This window comes from Thalia democratica, chromosome 9 (assembly GCF_965202585.1).
Source record: "Thalia democratica chromosome 9, ktThaDemo2.hap1.1, whole genome shotgun sequence".
NCBI lineage: Eukaryota > Metazoa > Chordata > Thaliacea > Salpida > Salpidae > Thalia > Thalia democratica.
In genome coordinates this window covers 7,740,780-7,766,647 of record NC_139173.1, presented here as the reverse complement: position 1 = coordinate 7,766,647, position 25,868 = coordinate 7,740,780, and the positions used below count along the sequence as shown (strand labels likewise).

Below are 25,868 nucleotides of genomic sequence, written 5' to 3'. Positions count from 1 at the left end.
TTTGTTAGTTAATATTTATGTTGAAACCATGCCGACGCTGCCCGAAAGCAAAGACAAAAGAGAACTGAAACTGCAGTTCAACTTGCTGATGCTGGGAAGTTTGGTGGTCAAAACAGGCCTCGATGAAGATGAGTACGTGGCTGAAGAGGCGCAACCAATTGACAAGACTTACTTTTGCTTCACAAAACAAGAGATAAGCTTCAGCTTCAAACTGCGTCACAACAGTTAGTAGTTTTATAAAGTAGTTTTTTATTAAATTTAAATCAAGTTTAAGTTTACAATATGAAAAAATTAGGCAGCTAAACATTTTTTTTTGTAAAAATTTTACATCATTGTGTATAAAAATACTATGGTTTTATAAAGTTAAGTTATGTTTTACTGTTAATATATTTTGTAGATAGTAGTTACTGTATGAAAAATTAAGGTAGTTACACAAAGTTTTTTTGGCATGTTTACATAATTGCTTATAAATTTGTTATAGTTCTAATAAATAATAGAAAGAAGTAAACAAAAAACAAGTGCTCAAATAAAATAATAAAGTTATTAATAAGAAATTTAAGGTCATAAAGGGGTAGAAGATTATCTAAAAAAATATCATTAGCTTTTAGATGTAAGCTATAAGTTATGACTACAAACCAGTTTTTTATAGAATATAAAAACTTTTTTTAATTTGAGATATAGTAGTTTTTGTAAACCGTTACCAATACAAAGGAACAGATTGCAAGTTTTTCATTGTCAATACCCTCTGAAATTTAAAATATCACTAAAAATATATATTCTCCTTCTCTAAGTGAAAAACCTCAAATTTTTAGAAAATTTTATAGATTCTAACACTTAATAAAAGTAAAAAATAAAATACATATTTTGTAAGGATGCTAAGTTTAGCTGCAAATTTTTGTTTTCAAAGCTTTATAAATATTTATGATGTAAAGTATTTTTTTGTGTTTTTAGACTTAAATCATGTTATTGTTTATAATTTATTTTGTTCACATTATCATCAACCTTCGTTGTTGACTATTAAAGGGCATTTATGTAAGGCAATTTTTTCTATCTATTTATTTTGAATATTTTCAACTTATATTACAGTTGCTTTTTACCTTTTTTAATTAATAATGTAACTTGTTTTAAATCAAACAATTTAAAGTTCTCGACTTAAATGTCTTTAAGGAGATTTATATCCAATATTTATTTCAACAGTTTATTACAATCAAAACAATGTTTCACTCCTATACTTGCATATAGGAGATCCTCAGTTGTTGTAAATAGGTCTGAAAAAATTTTTTGAACAAAATAAATGGAAGTGAAACAAAAATAAAAACTAAAAACTAATGTTTTAAGAGCAAAAATAAATCTTAAATATACTAAATTTAAGTAAAAAAATTTTTTAGTTTATGTTACGCTTTTAAGAACTTTGTTGGTAAGATAGATAAAAAAAAAAAAAAATATAGTGCTATATACGTTAAAATAGTAAAACATGACTCAGATTGAAGTTAGTTGCCAGAAAAAACAAATAGAATACTAAACACAACATTTGCAATTGATAATGCTATAAATTGACTGTTTAAACTTAAAGATAAAAATTTCAAAGTTAGGTTTATGACGTAACTGTGTTGGCGCACAATTTGAATTAATATACTTTAGTTACAAAGTTAGAAAATTTTTGTTAAATTGCCTTATTGAATAAAGATTGTGTAATCAAAAGTTTTAATTTGGTATCGTGCTTTGGTGTAAATAAAAAAGGAAACAATTTTTACATGGGCGATAAAAACTCTTTACAATTACAAATAATTTAACTTACTAATCAGCGGGTGCTAGTTTAAGTTTTAAAGCAGAGCTTTTGGAAATGTGGACAGTTTGCAAATAGTTCGTACCTCTTATTTAAGTTGACTTTTTTCTTAGCATTGGCTATCTCTATTTTTTCTAAAATACAGGTTTTGCAGATGCTATGTATGCTTTTAATTTCCCCAATGTGGTGAAGGATGCTCCTTCACCACATTGATTATTTGATTATTTTTTTAATTAAGATTAGTTTTTGAGATCACAGAATCACAGAGTCATTAAGTTCCTTATGAAAAGGCCTAGTTAAAAAGACAAAAAAAATACTTATTCATTATATATTATATAATTATTATATATTATAAAAACAGTTTTTTTTTGTTTTTTTATTATAAAATTTTTATTTTTTAATTTTTTTAAATTCTGTTCCGACAGAAATAAGTAATAATTAAGCACTAGTAAAGATTATTTATTTAACTAAGAGCCTAATTCTAAATTATTATTACAAAACCTTTTATTTTTAATCGTTTAAATGGTATGTAAGCTAAAAAGTACTTCGCTGGCCGCATATTTTTGCTTTTAGGGCCCATGGGCCGCAGTTTGCCGACTGCTGTCTCAGATCAAGTTTGGACCATTCTATTCCAAATATCCGAGCAAAACATCAAGCATATTTTGTTATACTTCTCATGTTTCAGATCAAGTTTACACTGTCGAGCTTCCCAGCAACGGTCAGGTGATCTCCATGAAAATCAAGAAGTCGCACCAGTTCACCCGGGACGACCTCGAGCAGCACAACATGAAGTTCGGCTGGTGCGAGAAGTTCGACTACCTGCAGATAGAAATCACTCCCGAGCACGCGGAAGTCATCAGGAAGCAAATTGGGAGCATAAGGGGAGAGTCCACTTCGTGGTTCAATCCTGAGCTTATAGGTTTGAAATTTTTTTAATTTATTGAATGATTTTTAATAACAAATGAGTTTTTTAAATAAAAATTGATTTGTTGTTAAATGGAATTATTAAAACCGAGTTCAAAAAAAATTTTAAAGCTTTTATTCATAAACAAGTTTTTGTAAGATATCTTAAAGGTATTTTTATTAAACTTTTTTTTTCTGTTACAGAGTTCAAGGAGCGATACATACACGGGTTCTGCCCGCCCGGCTCAACTGACGATTTATTGAACAAAGTTCATTTGCTGAAGAACTACAGCAACGCCACGCACAAAACAAAGTTCCTCACCAACTACTACGAAACCGACGATGATCTTCAGCAGCTGGTAAGCTTTTTACGCATTACAAAATATATTTAACACTATTTTGAAACTTAAAATAACTGAAGCTCTTTATAACTTTTTTTTACATTGTTTGAAATAAAAAATAATTATATTAAGTATTTAGTATAAAACTAAGTTTATTTTTATAATTGTTAGCTAGTGTTAAATTTACTAATAGATTCAACTTTTCTTTGAAAAATGTTCATGTATTTTTATTATTTAATGAGGGTTTGTAATAAAAACCACAAACATATGTAGCTGACTATCAGTAAAATTAATTAAAAAAAAAAACTATACTATTTAAAAATTTTATGTTCAACCAGGGTTTCCAATCTCTTTTTCATAATCTTCACTAATCAAACAAACCTTAGAATTTCGAATTTGCAGTATAATGTTTATAAGCCTTTTTTCTTCTTAATTACAAAAATATCTATTGCAGTGTTCTTCACGGTTATTGAAATCTGTGCACTCAAAACTTTTTTTTTTTGTATTTTGTAAGTGAGAATAAGCTACCCACCTTATCTTTTATTGCCCCCTTATTGCTAAAATTTTCTAAATTGTCCCTTTGCTAGTTATTGCCCACCAACTCACTGAGATGTGAACGCCCCCTCAAGGAAACCCTATTTATTTATTAGTCTGTAACACTTAGTTTAAAAATGTATTTTGTAAAAAAAAAATTAGTATATGTGCTGCACTAAAGCACAAAATTTGTGTGATTTGTATCAATTAATAAATATACATTAGACAATAGACTTTACACAAACGATAACATAAATAAATTAATCAAAGAGTATTTTGGGTATTGAAATAGTTCTTAGTGCATCATAAAACAAAGGTGTAAAATCAATGGTGAGAAAATTTGCAAACTTTAACAAAAACTTGTTTTAACTGTTACTTATGTGTTCTAAAAATTGTTTTTAAATTACATTCAAAGTCACACATTATGTTTTATTTTGTTCTTAAAATAAAACTAAATTACAGTAAAAGTAGTAATTGTTTTATAAATAAAAAATTGTATAAAAATAATTTGTGCTAATATAGTACTATCTTTTTTCAATAAATTAAAAAAAATTCAACTTAATGAAATCTCAGGTTAAGTGTTTTTATTCCTGTATAAGTCCATAAAAGTCTTATGAAGTATAGTTTATGAAATTATAACATACAGTTTTGAGGTCTCACATCTTTTCTACAATATTAATATGTTGTAGTAAATAGTTTATATCAAAGTTCTTATATTGTTAATGTTGCTGATTTTGCAAGAATATTGTTCCATCTCTTTTGTGGAAAGTCTTATTTTTCAACAAAAGTTTTAAAAAGATGCACTTTATATATTAAAAAGAAAAATACTAAGCCTTTGGTATTATATACAATTAAATACTGCTGAAGCTTTGAATTTGCTGTCAAACTACCAATAACATTTGCCACTTAACTGACCATCAACAATATTTCACACGACATTGTGGGACCTTGTCAGTAGTCATGACAAACCATGAATAGTTGCAACTGATGTAGTATAATTGTATTAAACATTATTTTTAATCACAGTTTACAGAGACTCTGCTGAGGAAGAAGCCTGACAAAAGCAAAGACAAAGCGCTCATTCTTGCTAAAAAATGCGATATGTACCAAAAACCAAACGTGAGTGTGATATTTTCAAACTTTATTTTAACGTATTTAGTATTTTACTTTTTTTTTTCTCACTTTAATTTGTTGGTTGTTGTTTTTACACAGTTTTTACAGATACTGACTTCAAATCAAAAAGCCGTGAATTCGAACAAAAAATCTGACATAACACTATCAACAGGACTTGAAAGAGTGAGAATGTTTATGTTTTATGATAAAAAAGAAATGTAAAGTCGTTACAGATTAAATTTATTTCAATATGTTTATAAAACAGGGTTGCCACAAAATCTGGAGTCCTGGAAAAACCTGGATTTGACAATTTAGACTGTAAAAACTTTGAATTTTGAACTTAAACCACTAAAACCCTGGAACAATTTTTACTTGTTAAGTAACAAAATTTTGGTTTGACACAAAAATATATCATACAAATATTTTTTTTGTCATCATCAATTTATTTATTTATTCATTAAAAAACACATTTTAAATAGCTTTACTGTTGTTTCAATGTTGTTATACTACTTAAAACAGTTTTTTACCGTTAACTTAGCTTTAAACTGAAAATAGACTCAAAAACGTGTACTTTTAGAATCGTGGAGTAATTTTTTTTAAATCCAGTGGGAAACCTGATAAAACCTGCCAAAGTTGTTTTCAGAATTTTAAAACTTTCAAGCGTATTTCAAAGAAAAGCTTTTTTATGTTAAAATAAATCAATCAAGAAAATACGCTAGATAGCTTAAGAACTTACGTAATTTAAATACATTAATTTATTTTAATATTATACTTTTATATGACAAAAGCAATGAATTTACAGAAAAACACCAATGGTAAAAGACCGGTCGCAATAAAAGGGGTTGGTTGATATGTATTTTTTTTGAATAGTTATTTTTTTGCCTATAATAAATTAACGAGTGCAAGTTATACACAAACATTTGAAAAGTATGTTAGTAAAAAAATAATACAATTTTCTGTAAATAGTTATAGAAACTTTCTGTAAAATATAAAATATTTATAAAAGTACTAAAACTTATATACGAATTAAGATTTCAAACAATTGTATATAAATAATCAAATACAAGGTTAGTAATTAAGATAGAAAATTAATAAAATTTAGTCTCCAAAACTAAGTTTGGTTATTATTATTACTCATCACTATAAAATTTGAATACAATGTTCTCTTTTTCTTGTTTTGTATTCAGGATGTTTTCGAACAGGCGAGAGACCCGATCAAAGAAGAGAGAGAAGATCCTGTCAAGAAGGAAGTTCCTGCGAAAACGGAAGAGAGACCTGTGAAAGAGGCAAACAAGCGACCTTCGAGCAAGTACCTTCTCGATCCTTCGAAAAGGGAGCAAGTTTTGGTAAGCTGAAGTATTTGAATTTAGGTATTAATTAGTATTTTTGCTCTGTGGATAGAATATAAAATATCAGAATTTGCTGATATCTATTGTAAGGTTGGGGAGCGAAAAGTTGATTTGAACGTTAAAAAACTGGATGTTTTTTTATTTGTAATCAAAAGTTTGTATAGCTGTATATAAAAACAAATCAAATAAAATTTAACCATGGCTGCGGTTATCTAAGAGTACCTCCGCTTAATTGATTACTTTTTAAACTTCGGCTGTTTATAGCTTAATAAAAAAGAGAGCTAAAAAAGAAACTACTCCGTGTTGTTGTAAGATAGATTTTTTTAAATAGTGTAACGGAACTTTTGTTGATAGTAACTTTTCTCTTTTTTATATCTACTGTACATTTAGTACTGTACCTATTTAAAGTTTTATTAGTATCTTTTTTATAGGGAAATTATGATAAGATATGATTTATTAAAACCAGCTTTGTATATCATTACTGGAAATTAAACGTGAAGATAACATATTTTTTAAAAGTTTTGTGAAAAAGTTAATTAAAATTAAAATATTTTTGTTTTGCTGTAGTATGTTTGTTATAAAACTTTTATATTTTTTAAGTGTTTTAGTAAATTTAAATCAGATAAAACATTATGCTTGAAACAATTTATTATTTTTAATAAAATTTTGTACTGAAAACAGAAAATAGCCGGTGATGAAAGACACAATAAAAATATTCACGTTAGTTTGCTTCTATTTATGATATTATTTAAGAAAATAGTTTACTCAACTATAAAGTTGTTTTTTTAATTAGAAGAAAAAATTGTCATTTGTTAAATTAATGTTAGCATCTTATAACAAATTGATAGTAAGTTTTGGCAATAATAATAAAATAGTAAAAAAAAGATTAAAATGTTCACAACAAAATAATTGTCACAGCTTCTTAGAAGTGACATGTTTACAACAAAATAGTTGTCACAGCTTATTAGAAGTGACATGTTTACAACAAAATAATTGTCACAGCTTATTAGAAGTGACGTGCTGCACATGCAAGGATTGTCACCATTATGCCAATGCTGCTTGAAACAGCCGCGACTTCTAAAAAAGTCCGACTCTGAGGGGTTGAAGTGCATGGCCAACGACAGGATTGGCGAGAGGGTGGGATTTTATTGATATTATTTCAACTTTATTTAATACATTTGTAAATTACTAAAATAATAAAATGAAACCATTAAAAAATGCCTGCCTGAATTCTTACATAACTAATTTTTATTCAAGTAGTTTTTTACAAAAAAAAAATAATTAAAAAAGTAAGTGACAATAATACCAATAAAAGCGTAAACTATTAGTTTGCATTCACAGGTGTTCGGGTGCAACAAGGTAGCAGAAAAAGCTTTTTCCTGCAATTCCTCAACTCTTCATCCGAAGCTCATGCTTTGCAAAGAACACATGTTAGTTTACATATTTGTAAACTAAATTTTTGCTTTCACAAGTTAGTTGTAATTGATGGTAATGTTTTAAGCTGAGAAGTAGTTGAAACAATAAGTAGCTAGCTATTATCAATTTGATTTAACATCAGTGGTCAGCATCCAAAATATATCTCTGTTTTTTTTATAAAAACTACTTGTGCAAATCAAATACAAATGGGTTTTTGATAATGAACAAGTTGAAAAATGCTCCTAGTTTATTTTAAGTACACATCTGTGATCACTGAATAATTATATTATTACGTTTTTGATTCTATAGAGTATTAAAAAGATTTTTTTTCTAATCAAACGGTACGCTATTTTTTTTTTGCTGAAAACAATTTACACGACCTGCAAACTAAGAATATTGCCAATCCAAATTGCATCATATTTTTTGAACTACTAATTTTTTGTTTTACAAGTTTTGTTGCTTTTAAACGCTTGCTGTGGTTAAGGGTTTTTGTAAAAATAGTAAGTTTCAGCATTAGAGTATGTGATCAATAGCTTGTAGCATGGAGGTAGCTTAAATTAATCTAAATAAAAAAAAAGCACATGGATTTATATATATCTGTTATTACTGTTATATATTTATATGCTGTTAAAGCAATATTAATGATCAAAAAATCTTTTTAAGTTGAAAGAACAAACCCCTAGTGTTAATTTTAGAATGGTAGCAGATTTTTCCAAGATACGTTTTTGGCTTGTACTGTATTGAATTTGTTTAACTTTTTTTTTAAATGAAAATAAACATTTCTTTTAATATTAATATTGATAAAACTATCAAAATCTATTGAGAGCTATTCAAGCTTGGCAGTTGTAAAAACTTTTGTTACGCTTACTAAGTTCTGCAAAATTTTATTTTATCTATAAAGAATATTTTAGAAATATTTGTTTTTAAAATTTTCAAAACTCAACACTTAAATTTATTTTATTATTTAAGTGAAAATTTATTTAATTAGTGTAATATTCGTAAACTTAAAGTTGTTTTGAAAATTATAAAACTAAATATACTACCATTTTTTTGTGTGTGGGCAAGTTAAGACAAAAGTATCATTTACACTTGTCAAAACTTAAAAACAAAAGTTTTTACACTAGAACAATTTATAAAGAACTTGAATTAAAATAAATTAATATAAAGAACAGTTTTTAGTAAAATTGGTTTTATAGCTACTTAATTTCCAGATATCTCACAACTTATCAAGTACGAATGATAAAAATCGTCATATTGCTTTTTATTATGAACTAAAAAATAAACTCCTTTTTTTAGGGCAAAATAAGCAATAATCTACTTTTTATAGTTAAAATTCAAGTTTTGAGTTACTTTAAAATAAAAAAAACGTTTTACTGAAAAAGCAAATAAAGCACGAATAAAAAAGTAAAGTATAAAATAAGCTCAATCAAAAAGTTGAATTATTATGATAATTTACAACATTAAAATTATAAAAAACTACAAAATCATTCTTTATGTTTTATTTTTTTAAGTTTTTAGTAAATCGTTCTAATTTTAGATGAATAAAATTTTCACTTTTTATAATTAAACATAGTTTCCCAGTTTGGGTAGGAGTCTAATATGCACTAAGGGACACTTTTGCATAAAGGGTCTTTTTTGTACGAAGAAACTTTTACACGACGTCAATTTTGCATGAGGGGTTATTTTTGTACAAAGACACTTTTGAACGAAAGGTTAATTTTACACCGGTTGAAAAAAATTGATTTATTTTACTTAATTTTTTTACTATCACTATTAACCCTAACTCTCGGTCAGTTTTTGTTTTCTATGATCTATTTTACTTCTTGTTTATTTTTTGATTAATAATTTTTATTAGTTTTTTTTTTACTTTTTTTTCTATCACTGTTACCCCTAAACCTTACCCTCGATCGGTAACTGTTTTTTTTTTTTTTTGTATTTAGTTTATTTTTTCTTATTTATTTTTACTATCACTCTTACCCCTTACCCTCGATGGTAACTTTTTGTTTGTTTTTTATTTATTTAATTTTTAATTTTCTTTTATTTTTTAAAACTTTTTACTCTCGTGCAAAAATGACCCTTAGTGCAAAAGTGTCTTCGTGCATATTTGACCCGTTCCCTCCCAATTCACCTGGTAATGTTAATTCGTTGGTGTTTTTATACCCAGTCTCATATTTTCGTTTTTTTTGTTTTCCAAATCTACCCTAAGCAAGTTATTTGCATGAAACACAAGGATTAATTTTTTTTTTTTAATACTTTTTAAAATAATATTTCTGCTTCATAAGTATTTTCTAAACTTGAGGCTCATGAGGTTTTATAGGGTTAGTGTAGTTTATATTAAACGTTTATATGAAAATAACTAGAGAAATAAAATTAGAGAAACCTTACTGGAGATTAAGATAACGTACATATAAATTTGTAAGGACACAAAAACAGTTTGAAGTATTAAAAGTTTTTTTTAGGATTTTTTTATATAAAAAAGTTAATAGATTTTAGTTTTTTTTTTAAAGCAAATAGCTATATCTTCCTCTTTTTAGATAAATTCACATATTAATCATACTGAAAAAGAATTCATACTAAATTTTAATATTATCAACTATGTTTATGAGCAGTCTTTCTAGTTTGTTATAAGCTTCAAACAAAAAACTAGTTTGTTTTTTTATTAAATTTATATTTGTAACAAATGTATATTTGTAACAAATGTATATTTGTACACACATGTTTTGTAATTAGAAATGGTGTTAAAAATTACAATGAACTTTTATCAAAGGTTATTTATCGTATATGACTTGAATTAGTAGTTTTTTTTGTTTCAATTTAAACTAGGACTTTCAAGCTGACAAAATCTTCTAATAAGATTGCAGCTGAATTTATAATTAATTTCCGCTGTCATTCTTTATTTACAAATATATCCTTGAGAGCCACATAAATGCTTGATTTTGAATATGTTTTTCGGATGTATTTTTATTGCCCTGATCATTTTTTGTCCTAAAACACAATTAAAAAAAAAGGCTTTAAAGTATAGGACACATATTGACTAGATTTGGGAATCTTAAGCTTGATTCAAATTTTGAATCTTAAACAAGGTGTTCTTGGTTTTGTGCTTTGAAATTTTTCAAGGGCAAAGTTTTTCAAAATCTAGCCCGCCTAATAAAACGTTGCTCACCCAATATAAACCAAGTTTTTCTACTAACAAGTAGAAAAAAGTATTAAGTTCACAGTTTTTTGATCGTAGTGAAAAAAATACATAGACGATAACAATTAATTAGGTACAATCATTCTTTTTATAAAAAAGAAGTTTTTACTGATATAATTCAAAGTCAACTAAAGTCCTACATCACGGTACTTTTTTATACTACTTACAGATTTTTTTGAATTTTTATAAATGTTTTGAAAATTTATTAAAAATGTGAAAAAAATTGGACTGTCTCGATAAGAGATGCCGACATGGTGTCTAATGTAACCAATCTATGTATTAAGGGTAATTAAATGGGGATAGATATTTTTAGATAAGATAAATTCATCTAAGATACTTAAAAGTCAACAAAAGTTTATTTACAAATATAAAATAGTCACACGACACACTAACTAAAACTACAATTGAACATAAGTAACAAGAGTATCTTAAACTAAAGAAAACAAAGTATTTCAGACTTAAACTTAAACATTTTATAATACGACATTTCGAGCTTTACCAAACACCTGATACTGCTACTGCAAGTAAATGCAAGTAAAATTCCGTTTTATAAGCACTGAAATAAATGTAACTCCGTTAAGTAAACAATATTGTTTATTGTTTTAGAAAATTGTTTTAAGAGTTATAAAAATTGTTTTGGAAAAGCTTGTTCTGAAAGTAATGAAAAATGTTTTGGAAAAGCTTTTATTGTTACAAAAAATTCCATATTTATTCACAAGCTTTAAAGTACTAAAATGAAATGTTAGTTTCATTACAGGACACTTACAAAATAATCAGTCAATAATCTATAAGTTTCTTAATGACAATTTTAGTAGCTTTTTTGATAAATAATTGGACAGCTTATATTGATTATATAAGAACTTTAATGGTAAAGTTCTGTTAAAAAACTGGTTCAATTATTCACAAAACACTCTTAAATGAACTTTTGATTATTGAAAAACATTTTCAATAATATTTATTCAAAGAGCAAGAAGTTCTGTTTGAATAAATATAGGTAAAATGTTTTCAATAAACAAAGATCTTTTAAGAGTTTTTAAGTAGAATTGAGAGTCATATAATTTTAACCTTGAATAGTTTTTCTACTCTTTATTTTCCAAAGTTTATTCTGTAAAATATGTTTTTCTAAGACGGAGTACTCTGAAATTGCACATATCCAAAAATCTAAAAGCTTCTTCCCTTTGAAACTCAATTTTAATTTTTTATTTTCAGATAGTTGCAGCAATTCATTTTCTGTATCTGTAGGAAGATTCACTTTTTCTGAAGCAGTATCACACATAAAGGATTCAAAATCCATAAATTTCCGATGCGAACATCTTCAGGAAAATAATGTTGAAACTTTTTAGACAAAAGATCAAGGTTGTTGTATATTTCGTCAGAGAAGTTGAATTATATGCATTTTTCATGGGCCTCATCAAACCGGTGAAACATTGCAAAATTACCATTGCTAACCTTTTTCTTCCAAAAGTTAATTCTATTTTTAAACGCCTCAATCTTGTCTGTCATGACAAAAATGGAATTTTGCTTTCCTTGCTTAAGTTCAAAGCGTTCAATTCTTCAAAAATATCGGTGAGATAAGCTAGCCTGGCCAAAAAAAACATCATCTTCGAAGAACTTCACTAATTCTAGGCCTTCATCTTTAAGAAAGGTGAACCTGCGTCTTTAGTTCAACGAGACGAACTATTTCAAATTCAATTTCTGTTAAAATTTTATAGGACTGGCCAGATTTTTTTTTAAATTAAAGTAGCATTTTTTAAGTAAAAAAATAAGCTTTTATACATATTAAATTTTAAATCAAGCTAATAGACATCTTTTTAAACATTTTTACAGCATTTGAAACAATATAATATACCAGAAATAAGTTTCTGATAAAGATTTTTTATTTAGTTTTATTGTGTAAAAATTTAGAATTTGTTTTGATTGCTCCTACATTAATGCTTTAGTTATAATACCAGTATTTTCATGACTTCACTAAAAATAGAAATTCAAAAAATTTGGGCAACCAGAACACCTATTAATAATAAATACATATTAAAAGTCCTACCGCTAGATACACAGGAAGCAGATTAATGAATGCTATAATTATATATATAATTATAGCATTCATATTATATATATATAATTATAAATGTTTTCCATTTTATGTGTTCCATTTTTTTGAAATTTTATGATTTATGTTTTTTTTTCTTTCAAATTTCTTTTTTAAATTTCGAAAGTCTTCGCGGAACCCCATTTCAGAAGCACTGGTATAATATATAGTTTCAATCTAACAAATCTATTATATGTTTTGATTTTTGAAAACTAATAAAAAGATCAAAAGATCTCAACTTCAAGAGGAGATATTATATTAATTAAATTCTTTTATGATAATTTAAAGCAGACTCAGTTTCGGTTAAAGACCTCAAAGCAGACTATTAAATAAGCACTGAAGAGGTCTCTAACAAATCTATTATAACTTAATTTTGGTGAATCGTACTTCTTGTTACCTGGACAACCGAAATTTTTATTACGTTAATTATAAGTTCAAATGTAGAAAACAATAAATCTGAAGAATTTTATGTTCGTTTGTTTGTAGTTTTTGTTTGTCATGTTTTATTTTTAATCCAACTATGCGCGAGAATGTCGGGCTAACCAAAAAATTTGTTGCCATATTTGGAAAGCAAAACTAGCCACAAAAAATGTTCCGAAAAACGTCCAAATTCCACACTCTGCCGGTGAAAGAGCTTGTGAAAGGCACTCCGTACAAAGAAGGCGATCTTGTGTTTGCCAAGAACAAGAAGGCCAAGGTGTACTGGCCTGCCAAGGTGATAGAGGTGCAGCAGAAGTCGTGCCGGATCCAGTTCTTCGCCACCAAGGAGGTGGAGAAGCTGCCGGTGAAGAAGATATTCCCCTACGAGGAGAACAAGCAGCGGGTGAAGAACCACGAGGCGGAGAGCTTGTTCTACCAGGCGTGGCGGGACATCAAGGTGGAGGCCGAAAGCGAGATTAAGATGAACAGGGAAGCCCCTAAGGTGAAAAAGACAAAGTGGCGGGAAAAAAGGAGGGAGAAGAGCCCGGAAACAAACTGGGAAACGACGACTTTTAACAAGTCGGATTCTGATTCGTCGAGCGAGGTGGTACAAAGAAAAAAGGTAAAGAAAAAAAAGTGCAGCAAGAGAAAGACTAAAGATGAAGACAGTTCGGAGTCGAATTACTCGGCGATAGTGCACTTCACACGTGACAGCGAGATGGACAAGCCGTGCGTGTCGGGGTACGAGGAGAAGAGAAACTACGAGGAAAACAGGGAAAAGATTCATCACAAGGCGGGTCATCACGAAAAACGCGGGAAAGAAAGAAGCGGGAAGAAAAAGGCGGGAAGCAGCAGCAGAAAGCATTGCCATCACGGAAAAAGCAGCAAAAAAAGACATCATTGAGTAACAAACACATAAACCTCTGTATTAGCTGAATGAAATGAAAGTTCTGTTCTACTGTCAAAAATTTTGTTATTGAATAAAATTAGCTTACTGGAAGTGGTCGTGTTTTTGTGTAGTTGATAAAATAGTTAAAAAATAAAATAGCTTATTTGAAGAGTTTCTTACACATTAAACAAACAGAGACCGGATGGCGAGGCATGAAAACTGCCCGGGATGCGGAATGTTTTGCACGGGTGGAACGTTCATGCTGTGCAAAGCCTGGGAAGACGTTCCACACAGATTTCACAGGTTTGTTTGTTTCTATTTAAGTTTCTTTGAAAAAATCAAAAAAAAAAATAGTCATATACATATGCCATTGTGTACCAACTAGATACTAGTTTTAGATTTATATTTAGATAAATAAGTGGAAATTTTTAGAGATTATTTAAAAACTTAACACAGTTCACAAAAAAAAGATCAATACTACCTAATCATATTTAATTGATTTTTAAGTACATGTTCACACCGATTACAAACAAAATCTAATTAAGCTTCACGCTTTCACCTAACATCTTTATATTGTGCCACAGGGATTGCGCGGCCAACTACCAACGGATGGACTGCCTGCACTGCGGGGTGGACGAAGAGGAAGTTTTGGTGGAAGTTTTCATGAGACCGGGACACGACGCGGACCTGGCCTTTCTGGCAAACGGGTACCCGACCAAACAGGCCTACCTGTTGAGGGGGCACCGGAAATTGTCAGTTTTTTATTGATTTTATGTTCAAATAATCAGAAAACTGTTTTGTATTTATAGAAATAAAATTTTGTCAAAATTAGGCGTGTGTTCATGTAATGCGTAAAATTTTTTTAGTGTTTCCTTTAAAAAAAAATTAAACAACGAAAACTGTTATTTCTACTTTTATATGGTTTTAAAAGATAACTAATATGTGGTAATTCAGTTAAAACACTTCTCTTGAAATCAAATGTAAAACTTTAATTGAAATCAACAATCACGTAAATGGTAGTTGTTGAGAGATCGCCACACTTTCAGGCCGGTTTGAAATTTTTCAGGTTATTTAAAAAAACTCAGGCTTATTTTTAAATTTTTTCAAATTCAGGTTAATTGGAGTTTTCCTTAGATCTCTGGTATTTTTTTCTTTAAAAACAAGCAGCCCTTTTGTTATTTTCAAAAAAATACAATCTAATTAACTTTATCATACACAATGTACATATATAATATGTATAACACCGTTTTTTATATAAACTTTTCATTAGAAATTTAATTAAAAAAGATTAAAACTACACAAAATAATTTAAAAATTGCTTTCATCTGAGAGAGAGAGTAAAGTATATTGATAAATTTTACAGCATACAAGCGCCATTAAAAGTTTTAACGCCGGACGTCGCCTACTACAAGAAATCGTGGAGTGAATTCCAGCTGGCGGAAGGAATAGTGGAAGCTTGTAAGAAAAGCAAAAAACTAAAATTCGACCTCTCAAAACTTCCTCATGGCCAGGATCGAGAGCAGATTTATAAAGCGTTTCAAGCCATGTTGGTTTTCAGTTAATTAAATTTTAAATAAGTACAAGTTAATAAAGTTTGCTAAAAAAGCATTTAAGTGAAATTTAGATGATTTGGTTTTTTATCTGAAACTTGATTATTTCGAGAAGAGAAGTAACTTCATTGTTATTTTAGTGATAACTACCCAAGCCCGACGAGAATTGAGAAGATCCGAAATTTTTTCAACGCAGAAAGGAAACTTGTCAATATGGTGGAAGAAAACAATATTGAAGGAGTTAGCAATAAATATAAATTATACAAGCTTTAAATTTTCATACAACTAAGGATATATTTTTGATTTTAAATATTACAATTTTGTAAATACTTGAGTAAGTTGGATTGAAACAAAGTTTACACAAAAAAAAACTTTAAAAAGGATGATTGAGCCGCTATTGTAGAATTAATATAATACACAATTATAGTGTATCAGTTTTAAATTTTACTACAACTTCTAGTCTAAAAGAGTATTAGAAAACTGTAAAAAAGATTTTCTAATACTGTTTAAAATATAGTTTATTTCAATAATTTAAACTAGTTTTATCCCGTTACAGAAATGTTAAAGGGGAGTAATAGGGATTAGTAAAGTAGATTAGTACAACAATCAAAACAACACTTATATTTTATTTACATAAACTAAACAACACAAAGATACAATTACATTACTCTATACGAGAACTAAAGTTAAACACACATGAAAACATTAGTTCTTAAATCGAACGTGTTTAAAATTCACCTTAACTTAAAGCACACTAATAACTGCCGAATGCTCTGCAGAAACTGCTACTGCGAGTAAATGCAAGTAAAATTCCGTTTTATAAGCACTGAAACAAATGTAACTCCTAAGAAGAAAATCCTAACAATAAAAAATGTTTTTGTTTTTTCAATACTGGAAGCACGTCACGAAATCTGCGTAAAACAGTTTACAACATCCGCTTTTAAATAAATTTGGAAAAGCTTGTTTTGAGAATAATGAAAAATGTTTTGGAAAAGCTTTTATTGTTACAAAAAATTCCATATTTATTCACGAGCTTTAAAATACTAAAATGAAATGTTAGTTTCATTACAGTTTGATAGAAATGAGAAGATGAACATTTTGTTACATAAAATCTAGTTTGGATTGTGTTTTATCATTTTCATACAAGTTTTCAAATGAATCATATTTAGTAACAAGTTTATAAAAGTATTTTCAAAATGAAATAAATGTTTTTTTCGATTAAAATACATTAAAAAAGTAATTTAAAAGGGAAAATTAATTATTCCTACTGCAACGACTGAAAAACTCAAAATAAAATATATAATCAAAGAGTAGTTAAATAATATTTGAAAAAAAAGTTTATGAGCAGTTATAACTATTATCAAGTCAACTCACCTTAAGCTATTGCACTTTTCACCTGTGCACAGTACTGCATTGAGATTTTACTGTGCACAATAAATTTAGTAAGGGGAAAAAACAATACTTAAAAGATGTTTTTACGAAAACATTTTTAGTAGACCATTAACTTTCGAATTTTATCCTTAATAAGCTTATGGTTTATGTAGACTTATTTTGTACAGGGTTCGTAAGCGTCAGGCTAAATAAGTTTTTTTTTTGGAAAGTTGGCAAAATGTCAGTTTAACTTCTTAAAATTTTAAGAATATTTTTTAAGTACATTAATAATTTGTGAACTTGTTTCAAAATAAGTCAGTACTGTCAGTACATTTGCTTGAAAATTTCACAGTTTCTAATTTTTTTTTGCATTGAGTAGATATTATAACTTCCTTACCATAAATTTAATTTTCAAATAACGCATTCAAGGATTTCTTGCAAATATGTCGGTGATAATGTTTTTAATTTAGTTTATAATTTAGAGGAAATATCATAAAGTGGGTGTATCAGTTTTGCTGTAATTAAAATTATTAAAAAAAGTTAAGAATAGGTAAACTAGCACTCTGAAAAAAAAGTTCAATATGTCTGTAGTTAGCAATTCAGTTCCAGAACTAAAAGTTTTATTATTATTTCAAGGGTCATTTCTAGTCAAATACATATTTTGATATATAAAAATATAAAATGTGCTAAAAATTTAAGTTATTAGTAGGCTACGAAGTTAGAGGAACTAATTAACAGTTGTTTCATTTGGTTATAAGCCCAACTGGGTGCCAACAAAAAAAAAAGTGAAAAATGTCATTATAAGTCGGTCAATTCCAGTTTCAGTTTTGCTTACGAATCCTGAATATGTCAAATATAAATACTTTAAAATTCTTAGAAATAAATTTTTGAAACAAGTTTGAGATTATTTTTTGTTTTGAATAGATATCATTAAGTTTCTTACCAGTGATGTATACTTTTCAATTGACGCGTTCAAGAATTATTTGCAAAGAGGTGAGTATATTTATAATTCAGAGGGAGTATCATAAAGTGAGTGTATCAGAGTTGATGTAGTAAAAATTATTTAAGAAATTTTGAAAGAAATGAGCTCTCACTCTGAAAAAGAAGGTAATTTTTTCTTTATGAGTATCATTACAATTCAAGTTCCGATTTTTTTAAAATTATATTTTCAAAAGGTTATATCTAATTAAATTATAAGAACTCAAAAAATAGTAATACGTAATAGGATACAAAGCTACAACTAATCTAGTAAGTTCGTCACTTCATCTGATTAAAAACCCAATAAAAGTAAGGGAAATGTCAGTTTAAATCGAGGAATGACAGTCTAAAATTGCAAAATTTGCGTACGAACCTGGTATTGTTCGCAGTAAAGAGGGCTTTCTGTTAACTACATACTTTTTTGCACTGGGAAGGTAATACTCAAGTTATCTTTTCCTTAGTACTAGTACAAATAATTTAACAAATGTATTTATAGTATCACGACAAAAGCCAAAATAGTTATCTATTGAATAGAAAATTATGTATGCTACAATTCTAACAAGTATAAGTAAATAAAATTTTCTTAGCTAAAAAAGTAAACTAGGTATAACGAAAAGAGTTCTTTTTACCAAAGCAGCTATCTAAACAGTGTCATGCAGTTCAGTGCTCTTTAATTTTTTCTAAAGACTTGAGTTTTATTTTCTTCATACGTAAAATCCTTTTGTCGGATAGTTTTTATACTGACTTACAATCGCCCAGTCCATTTTACTTTTCTGTATTTCATAAGATTCTTGTGTCTTCTTTCTGTTAGATGCTGCACGCGCTACAAATCTAAGGGGCTTTTTGTGTCTAAATGGTTAGCCATCTGTCACTAAAATTCTACAATGTTTTTTGTTCTGAGACCTAGTAGCTTAAGTTTTATAGATTTTCAAAAAAGTTGTGCTTAAAGATTATTGTTCCTTGAATACTGGCACTGAAAAATATTACAGGAAGTCTGTTAGTAAATAATGGAATAATTTCTCTTAACTGCTCTTTTTTAAATAAGCCAGTAACTTTGTTACTAACAGTCTTTTACAAGCTGAGTTTCCCTTATGACCCACAACACCCAACAATAGTATACAATAAAAAACCGCATGTTCAGAAATTAGTATTAATTCGTTTTAATCTTTACTTAAAATCGGGTCAATATTGTCATTTCTTTGCGACAAGCTTACCCAAAAAAAAATTGAGAAGCTATTCCTATAGCTTAATGGTAAAAAAAGTAAAATAATAACTTAGACAAAGAAAAACTCTAATATAGTACAGTTAGTGACTAATATGTTGTTTTATTAACAAAGTTACCTAATTTCATAGCTATACAATTGATATGTTCAATAAAAACTGTCGTTAAAGTTAATTAACTTAATAAAAACAAAGTTATGATCAACTTTTTTCAGTTCGTGCACACAATGATAACGCTGAGCAAGGCCATGCACAAAAGTCACGTGATCACGTCGATGACCATCTCGTTCCACTTGGCTTACCAGAAGCGATGCAAGCACGTGATGTACGTTCTGCTGCAGTTCAACCTCGACCCCGACGTGAAGGACAACTACGGGAAGACCGTCCTGGTATGTTTTGTTTGTTGTGAAATTTTAACACTCGTTTATTATATGTTTAAGAAAGCAAATCGTAATTTTATAATTGTTGAACTTTAAATTTTTATTTGTTTTTAAAACAATGTTGGTTATGAATAATTAAAGGGTTGGGTGTGTCAAAATTCATAGTAAAAATGTTTTACGTTAAAGTTTTCAAATGTTTCAATTTTTTGGACGGCTGATTATTATATTTTATTTTGAAAAACTAAAGTTAAATGGTTATTTTTTTGTTACTTTTGGTTAAGATAAACTAATCAACTGTGTAAAAACTCAATTGAAAATTATGTGAAACACTTAAACATATAAAAAACATTGCAGTACAAAGCAGTGGAAGAGGAGAATTATGAATTTGTTCACTGGATGATAATGAATAATGCCGATCCTACTTGTTTTGATATGAGGTGCAATAAAGGTAATAACTTCAGTTGAAACTTGTAGTAAATAAATATTTGTTTTGAATAAAAATTTCAAAGTTTTGGGTACCACCAAATTCACAAGTTTTTATTTAAAGTTTGTTTTGGTATTTACAAAAACTACATTTTTAAAGTTACAAAACATAAATGTGATTATTAGCATAAAAGTGTCTCTATTCCTATCAAAATGTAAATAAATAAATAAAAACAAACTAATAAACTAAAAGTAAACTTGATATTTCCTCCCAAGGACTTTCTCCGTTGAACCTGGCGGCGGTGAAGGGAAACATGAAGATCACACGACTGCTTATGACGTCATACAGGATCGACGGGGATGGCTACCCGTGGTCGCTAAGCAACGAGAGGGACGGCGACGGTTGGACCCCGCTGCAGATGGCAGTAACTAAGGGAAATACCCGAATGGCGAAGTATTTTTTGGGGCAAGGAGCCGACCAACACGTGAAAGCGACCGCTGTGAGAATTTGTTTTTTAATTTATAACTTTATTTAGCAATTTTTCAGGCAGCTACTTTTTTAACTTATGTTTCAAAACATACTAGAATAACTAGTAGTGGAAAATTTTTAAGTAAAATTTGTAAAAGAAATTTTATTGTATCTTTGTCAGTACAAGTGTTTTAGATGTCCTTAGATTTAAATTTAAAACTTGGATTTCTCAGATGAACAAACAAAATATTCTAATTTGTTAAAGACATTAGAAAAAATAATTTACTTGTATGAACAGCATTGAAGAAAAAAATAAAACTTAAAAGTTAAAAATTAAAATTTTATTATTCTTAAAGAGCTACAAAATATTAACACTAAGGACGTTTAATAAATCGACAGCAAAGGTGCTTTATTTATTTAGTTTTTTTATTAGTAAATCAACTTAGGTTATTTGTTGGTAAATAAATTTATTTTAACAACAATTTCCAACAGTCCACCCACAAAGGCTGCACGTTGGTCCACTTGGCCGTCCAATCGCGAAACTTGGACATGGTCAGGTTCTGCGTGAAGGAAGCTCGCTGTGACGTCACAATATGCACGGACACCGGCAACACCCCCCTCCACTTCGCCGCCATATTCAAGCTTTATGACGTCATAACGTACTTGCTGTCGGTCGGGGTCGACCCGCTGGCGGAGAACGACGCCGGAAAGAAAGCGAGCGACGTCAGTTTTTGTTAAAGTTTATATATATATATGTAATATTTTAAATGAATATATAATTTAAGTTTGTTCAAGAGCGCGAGGTAATGCCAATGACGTTTAATTTATTTATTTTGTTTTTAATCAAATATATTTAGTTATTAAATTAACTGCTTATATTCTTAAGGTTAAAGCTATTTTTTCAAGAAAGTAAATTCTAACCATAGAAATTCACTTAATAAGTTATTTTATAGTATTATGATAACTTAAAAACAAAATAATTTCAGTGATTTAACTAATGCAAATTAATTCAGTACTGCGTGGTAAACTCGATGGGCCTGCTGACGTTGCAGATGTCGGAGAAGTGCCGGGTGAAGGTTTCTTCCAAGCGCATCCTCCCGCTGGGCGTCGAAACGTTGCTATGCGACGACATGTCGCGGGGGCTGGCCCGCACCCCGGTCACGTGTGTCAACAGCGTGGACAGCGAACCGTGCCCCACGAGTCACAGTGGGGAGGGCAGTTTCAGGTATTTGCGTGATTTAGTTGTGGTTTGTTACATTTCATTATATGTTATTTCATTAACTATGGTTGGCTTTACTGATTGTTCCTTATATGAAACTAAATAAAATTGAAAAATTAAATAATTAATCAAATCAATAATGTTAAACATTCTTCAGGTACATTACCGATTTGGTGTGGGCGGAAAGCGACGTTGCCCCTAAACTCAAAATAAGTCACTCCCAGGTTTGATTTGGTTTAGTTTATAGTTTTTGCTCTATTAATCGTTGATAAAAGTTAATTTATTAAAAAGGTAAAGAAAAACGTGTTTTATGTTTGAAAGGTTTTAATCTAAATGTTTAAAGTTACTGTGAAGCATTTCTTTGTTTGACTAAAATATTTTCAGTCTATTATCACAGAGATATATTTATAGTACTCGTTAAGTACTTACTAAACTGATTGCTTTACTTACGAGTATCTTACAGTACTAAGCTTACAAATACTTGTCTTACTTAAGAGTACTTATTCCTAAGCTATGAAATAAAACACACTTTGAATTAATGTTTATTATAAAATAGTTATTTTCAAAACTCAAGAAAGAAACAGTAATAGTTAATAAACAAATAATCTGTTATAATACAATTCATGCAAAATACTTACAACCTTAACAAAGTATAATTTATTCTTCACTAGACAAGGTATACTTTCTTCAATGTAGATTATAATTCATAGGCTTGATATCAACTTGTTGATCAGAACGTTATTTTATCGCAACTTAGCGACACACGGCTTGCAGCACAAATAGAAGTAACGCTTATTTGAAAGACAATCGCCGACATATACGCGTCGTAATGAAATTAACTCCTGTGAATAAACAATGTTGTTTTGGGATTTGGGAAAATTGTTTTGAGAAAGCTTATCGAATGTTTTTATTGTTACAAAAAATTCCGTATTTATTTACACCCTTTAAATTTTAAAACGAAATATTGATTTCATTACAAGTGTTTTATTTTTATTAAAGGCTGATATTTACTAAAATTAAACTTACTTAGCTAGTATCCCATAAAAAAACTTTCAAATCCAACCAATGTATAACCTTAGTTAATATTAATTTAACAAGTTTTCACTAAAAATATTAAAAATTTCACATTTAATTTATAAACTTACAGTGAAAGTAAGCTTTTATCTTTGCTGTATTATAAAATGCTTTCCACTTTTTTATTTTTTATTTTAAAACTAAAATATTTTCAAACAGTACTGCGAATGCAAGCACGATACGTGCGGCAACACGTGCAAGTGCTGCAAATCGGGGTGCGCGTATGACGACGACGGGTTGCTAAGGAGCCACATATCCCCCCAGAACATGTACCCCATATACGAGTGCACCCACATGTGCGCCTGCTCCTCCAAGTGCGTCAACAGGGTCGTTCAGAAGGGATCCAAGTATAGTGTTTATGTATTATGTCGTATATTACATCACATATCACTTATGATGTTCCAAGATTATTGATTTTAAATAATATGTATGAGCTTTTTAAACAAACTTGTAATGAGTTGAGTTTTCAAATTTTGTTGTAATTTTTAAGAAAAATAGAATTGATAATTATTGTAAAGTAATAGCATTCTAAAGCAGTCATCAGTAAAAGGTTTAAAACTTTAATTTGATTTTAAAATTTATGTTTTTATATACAATTAAGCAGCATGCACAGGTCTAACTTAGACAGGTTTACCATTTTTTTTCTAACAGTTTTACACTATAAGATGATAGGTTCTGTTTTGACAAATGCTTTTAAATTTAAACTTATACTTATTATGACGTCACAAAAGTGTGAGCTTTTAAAAACCTGGAGGAAATCTTGAAAACCTAGAGAAATTTTCCAAATAAAATTGGCAACCCTGTTTTAAAGATAAACTTAAATTTTACTTATTATGACGTCACAGGTACCGACTCCAGGTGTTCAGGACGGCGTACACGGGTTGGGGGCTGCGTTGCCAGGACCACATACCGAAGGGGGCGTTCGTGTGCGAGTACGTTGGGGAGGTGATCAACGACGAAGCCGCCAACAATACGGAGAACGACACCTACCTCTTCGAACTACAAACCAGAGACAATTTGCATGTTGGTATTTGGTGGCTTTATAATGTGATTTCAAGAAATTATGTGCTTTTTTTTTTGGTAGTAATGTATTTTCTACATATTCTTGCTCGGGCAACGATTAAAACTGTATACAATAGATTGCCTCGCACGACCATCAACAACAGCCAATTTGACATTCTGCGACCTGATTAGCACGATTGGTTTGAAAAATAGAACTTCTCATTGAGAATGAACCAGGTCGCAAAATATCACATGGATTGTTGTTGTTTATGGTCGTGCGGTGCAATCAGAAAAAAGTCATACCTGATGACTTATAATGACCCAGGTCGCAGATTCTTACTAATTATTTATATTATTCAAATAAGTCATTACTGGTTTTCAAATTTAGAAAATAATCACCAACATTCCAAGTACAAAATAGAAACTAGGTTACTACTTACTAACCACTAGGACATACACTAGAGCTATTATGTTATAACAAACACAAAATCAACCTCATATTTTCTAACCACCAGGCGGGGGAAGAGAGCTACTGCGTGGACGCGTTGAAGTGGGGAAACTGCAGCAGGTTCATCAACCACTTGTGCGAGGCGAACTTGTACACGGTGCGGGTGTTCACCTCCCACAGGGACACATCCCTGCCCACCCTCGCATTCTTCGCAATCAAGTCCATACCTCCCTACACCGAACTCGGGTGAGCGGCTGAGTTGATTTTATTTGTTGTACAATTTTTGATGCTGTAACTTGCTTTTAATTAAACAAAAGAAAGCTCTCAACTTCTTGGTATTAGGGAGACGAATTAGGTTTTACTCTGCAGATTATTAAAAACAATACAATGCTTTAATCTTATAGTAAACTATAAGAGATCTTTAGTTGATAAATAGTTCTGAAAAAAGTTATTGGACAAATAAATGGAAGGTTATTAAAAAATAAACGAAACCTGGTATTAAAAAATTAAGAATATAACAAAAAATGAAAAACTTATGGCCTAAATTATTATGTTTAATTTTATTTAGTGGAATTTTTTGAATATACTGAAAAATGGTCACTATTACTTTATTTATTTTTACTTAGAAGTATAAAATGTTGATATAAAAATTAAGAATATAAAAAAAAAATTATAGCTTAAAATATGATGTTTAATTTTTTTTCAATTGAATTTTCTTAATATAGTTGAAATTATTACTTTTACTTACTTGTTTTTATTTGAAGTATAAAGTGTTAATACTCAAGTAGGTTTTATTATAAAATTTTTATAATACTAAATTTAAATATATTTATTAAATCAATAAAATTTATATAAGTAAAAAAGTTTGATATTACTATAGAATTTAAGTAAAAACAGAATTAATTAGTAAAAAAAAACATCTATTAATTTCATACGTGTATTATTTTATATTTATAAGCCATCAGATTGATTCTTCCATTCAATACTTCTCTTTATGACTCGTAGGAGAGTTTGTGCCATTAGTACTTTTTTTTTCTGCTATTTTGTACGTATATAAGTCAGTTTGACTTAGTTTGTATAATACATTATGAAATTTTTTTCTGTGTTTAGTGTTAGTTTTTAATTCTCAATTTCTTGATAAAAGCTTTTTATCTCTTATAAAGGTTATTCTAGAAATCGCATTTTAAAATGACTTTTCAAAGCTTATTTCGATGTAAAATTACATAAGGTTTTAGTACTATATGTATAAAATACTTTGAATCACTAATTACTAGTTTTATAACTTTTTCTGATTTGTCATTTTGAATATGAACAAGCTTTTTACAATTTATTGATATAATCTTGCAAATATTTCATCGTTAATTTATTAAACAGATTCGACTACGGGAGGGCGTTTTGGGACGTGAAGAGCAAAAAAGACTGCTTCTGCATGTGCGGATCTCCCAACTGCAAATATTCCGCAGAAGTTTACAATGGCGACGCGGAAAACTGATGACGTCATTGTTTGATGTCATTTTAACAATAAATTTTATTCCTTCTATTGTTTCAATTCGTGCTTGAGACATTTACGAAATTTTATTTTATAAATTGATGGCGTGTCAAATTTTGTTTTGTCGAAAAAAATTCATAAGAATGAACTGTTCTTTTATTCAACGGTTCATTCTGAATATTTCTATGTATTTATTTCATTTTTATAACTTATT

At 29.0% G+C, this 25,868-nt stretch overlaps 1 protein-coding gene across 1 annotated transcript; it reads left to right on the top strand.

Annotated features, from left to right (window-relative positions):
• Positions 1–25,748, top strand: LOC145844120 (histone-lysine N-methyltransferase EHMT2-like). The gene is made up of 24 exons (XM_082951477.1): positions 1–224; positions 2,472–2,705; positions 2,894–3,048; positions 4,591–4,683; positions 4,786–4,860; positions 5,480–5,518; positions 5,880–6,023; positions 6,708–6,746; positions 7,029–7,163; positions 7,368–7,456; positions 14,226–14,333; positions 14,615–14,782; positions 15,394–15,576; positions 15,721–15,820; positions 19,366–19,539; positions 19,885–19,978; positions 20,230–20,453; positions 20,915–21,145; positions 21,436–21,647; positions 21,799–21,865; positions 22,875–23,062; positions 23,561–23,738; positions 24,233–24,411; positions 25,540–25,748. The coding sequence occupies exons 1-24, from the start codon at positions 29–31 to the stop codon at positions 25,655–25,657; spliced, it is 3,423 nt and encodes a 1,140-aa protein (XP_082807603.1). The 5' UTR covers positions 1–28; the 3' UTR covers positions 25,658–25,748.
• The last annotated feature ends 120 nt before the right edge of the window (positions 25,749–25,868 follow it).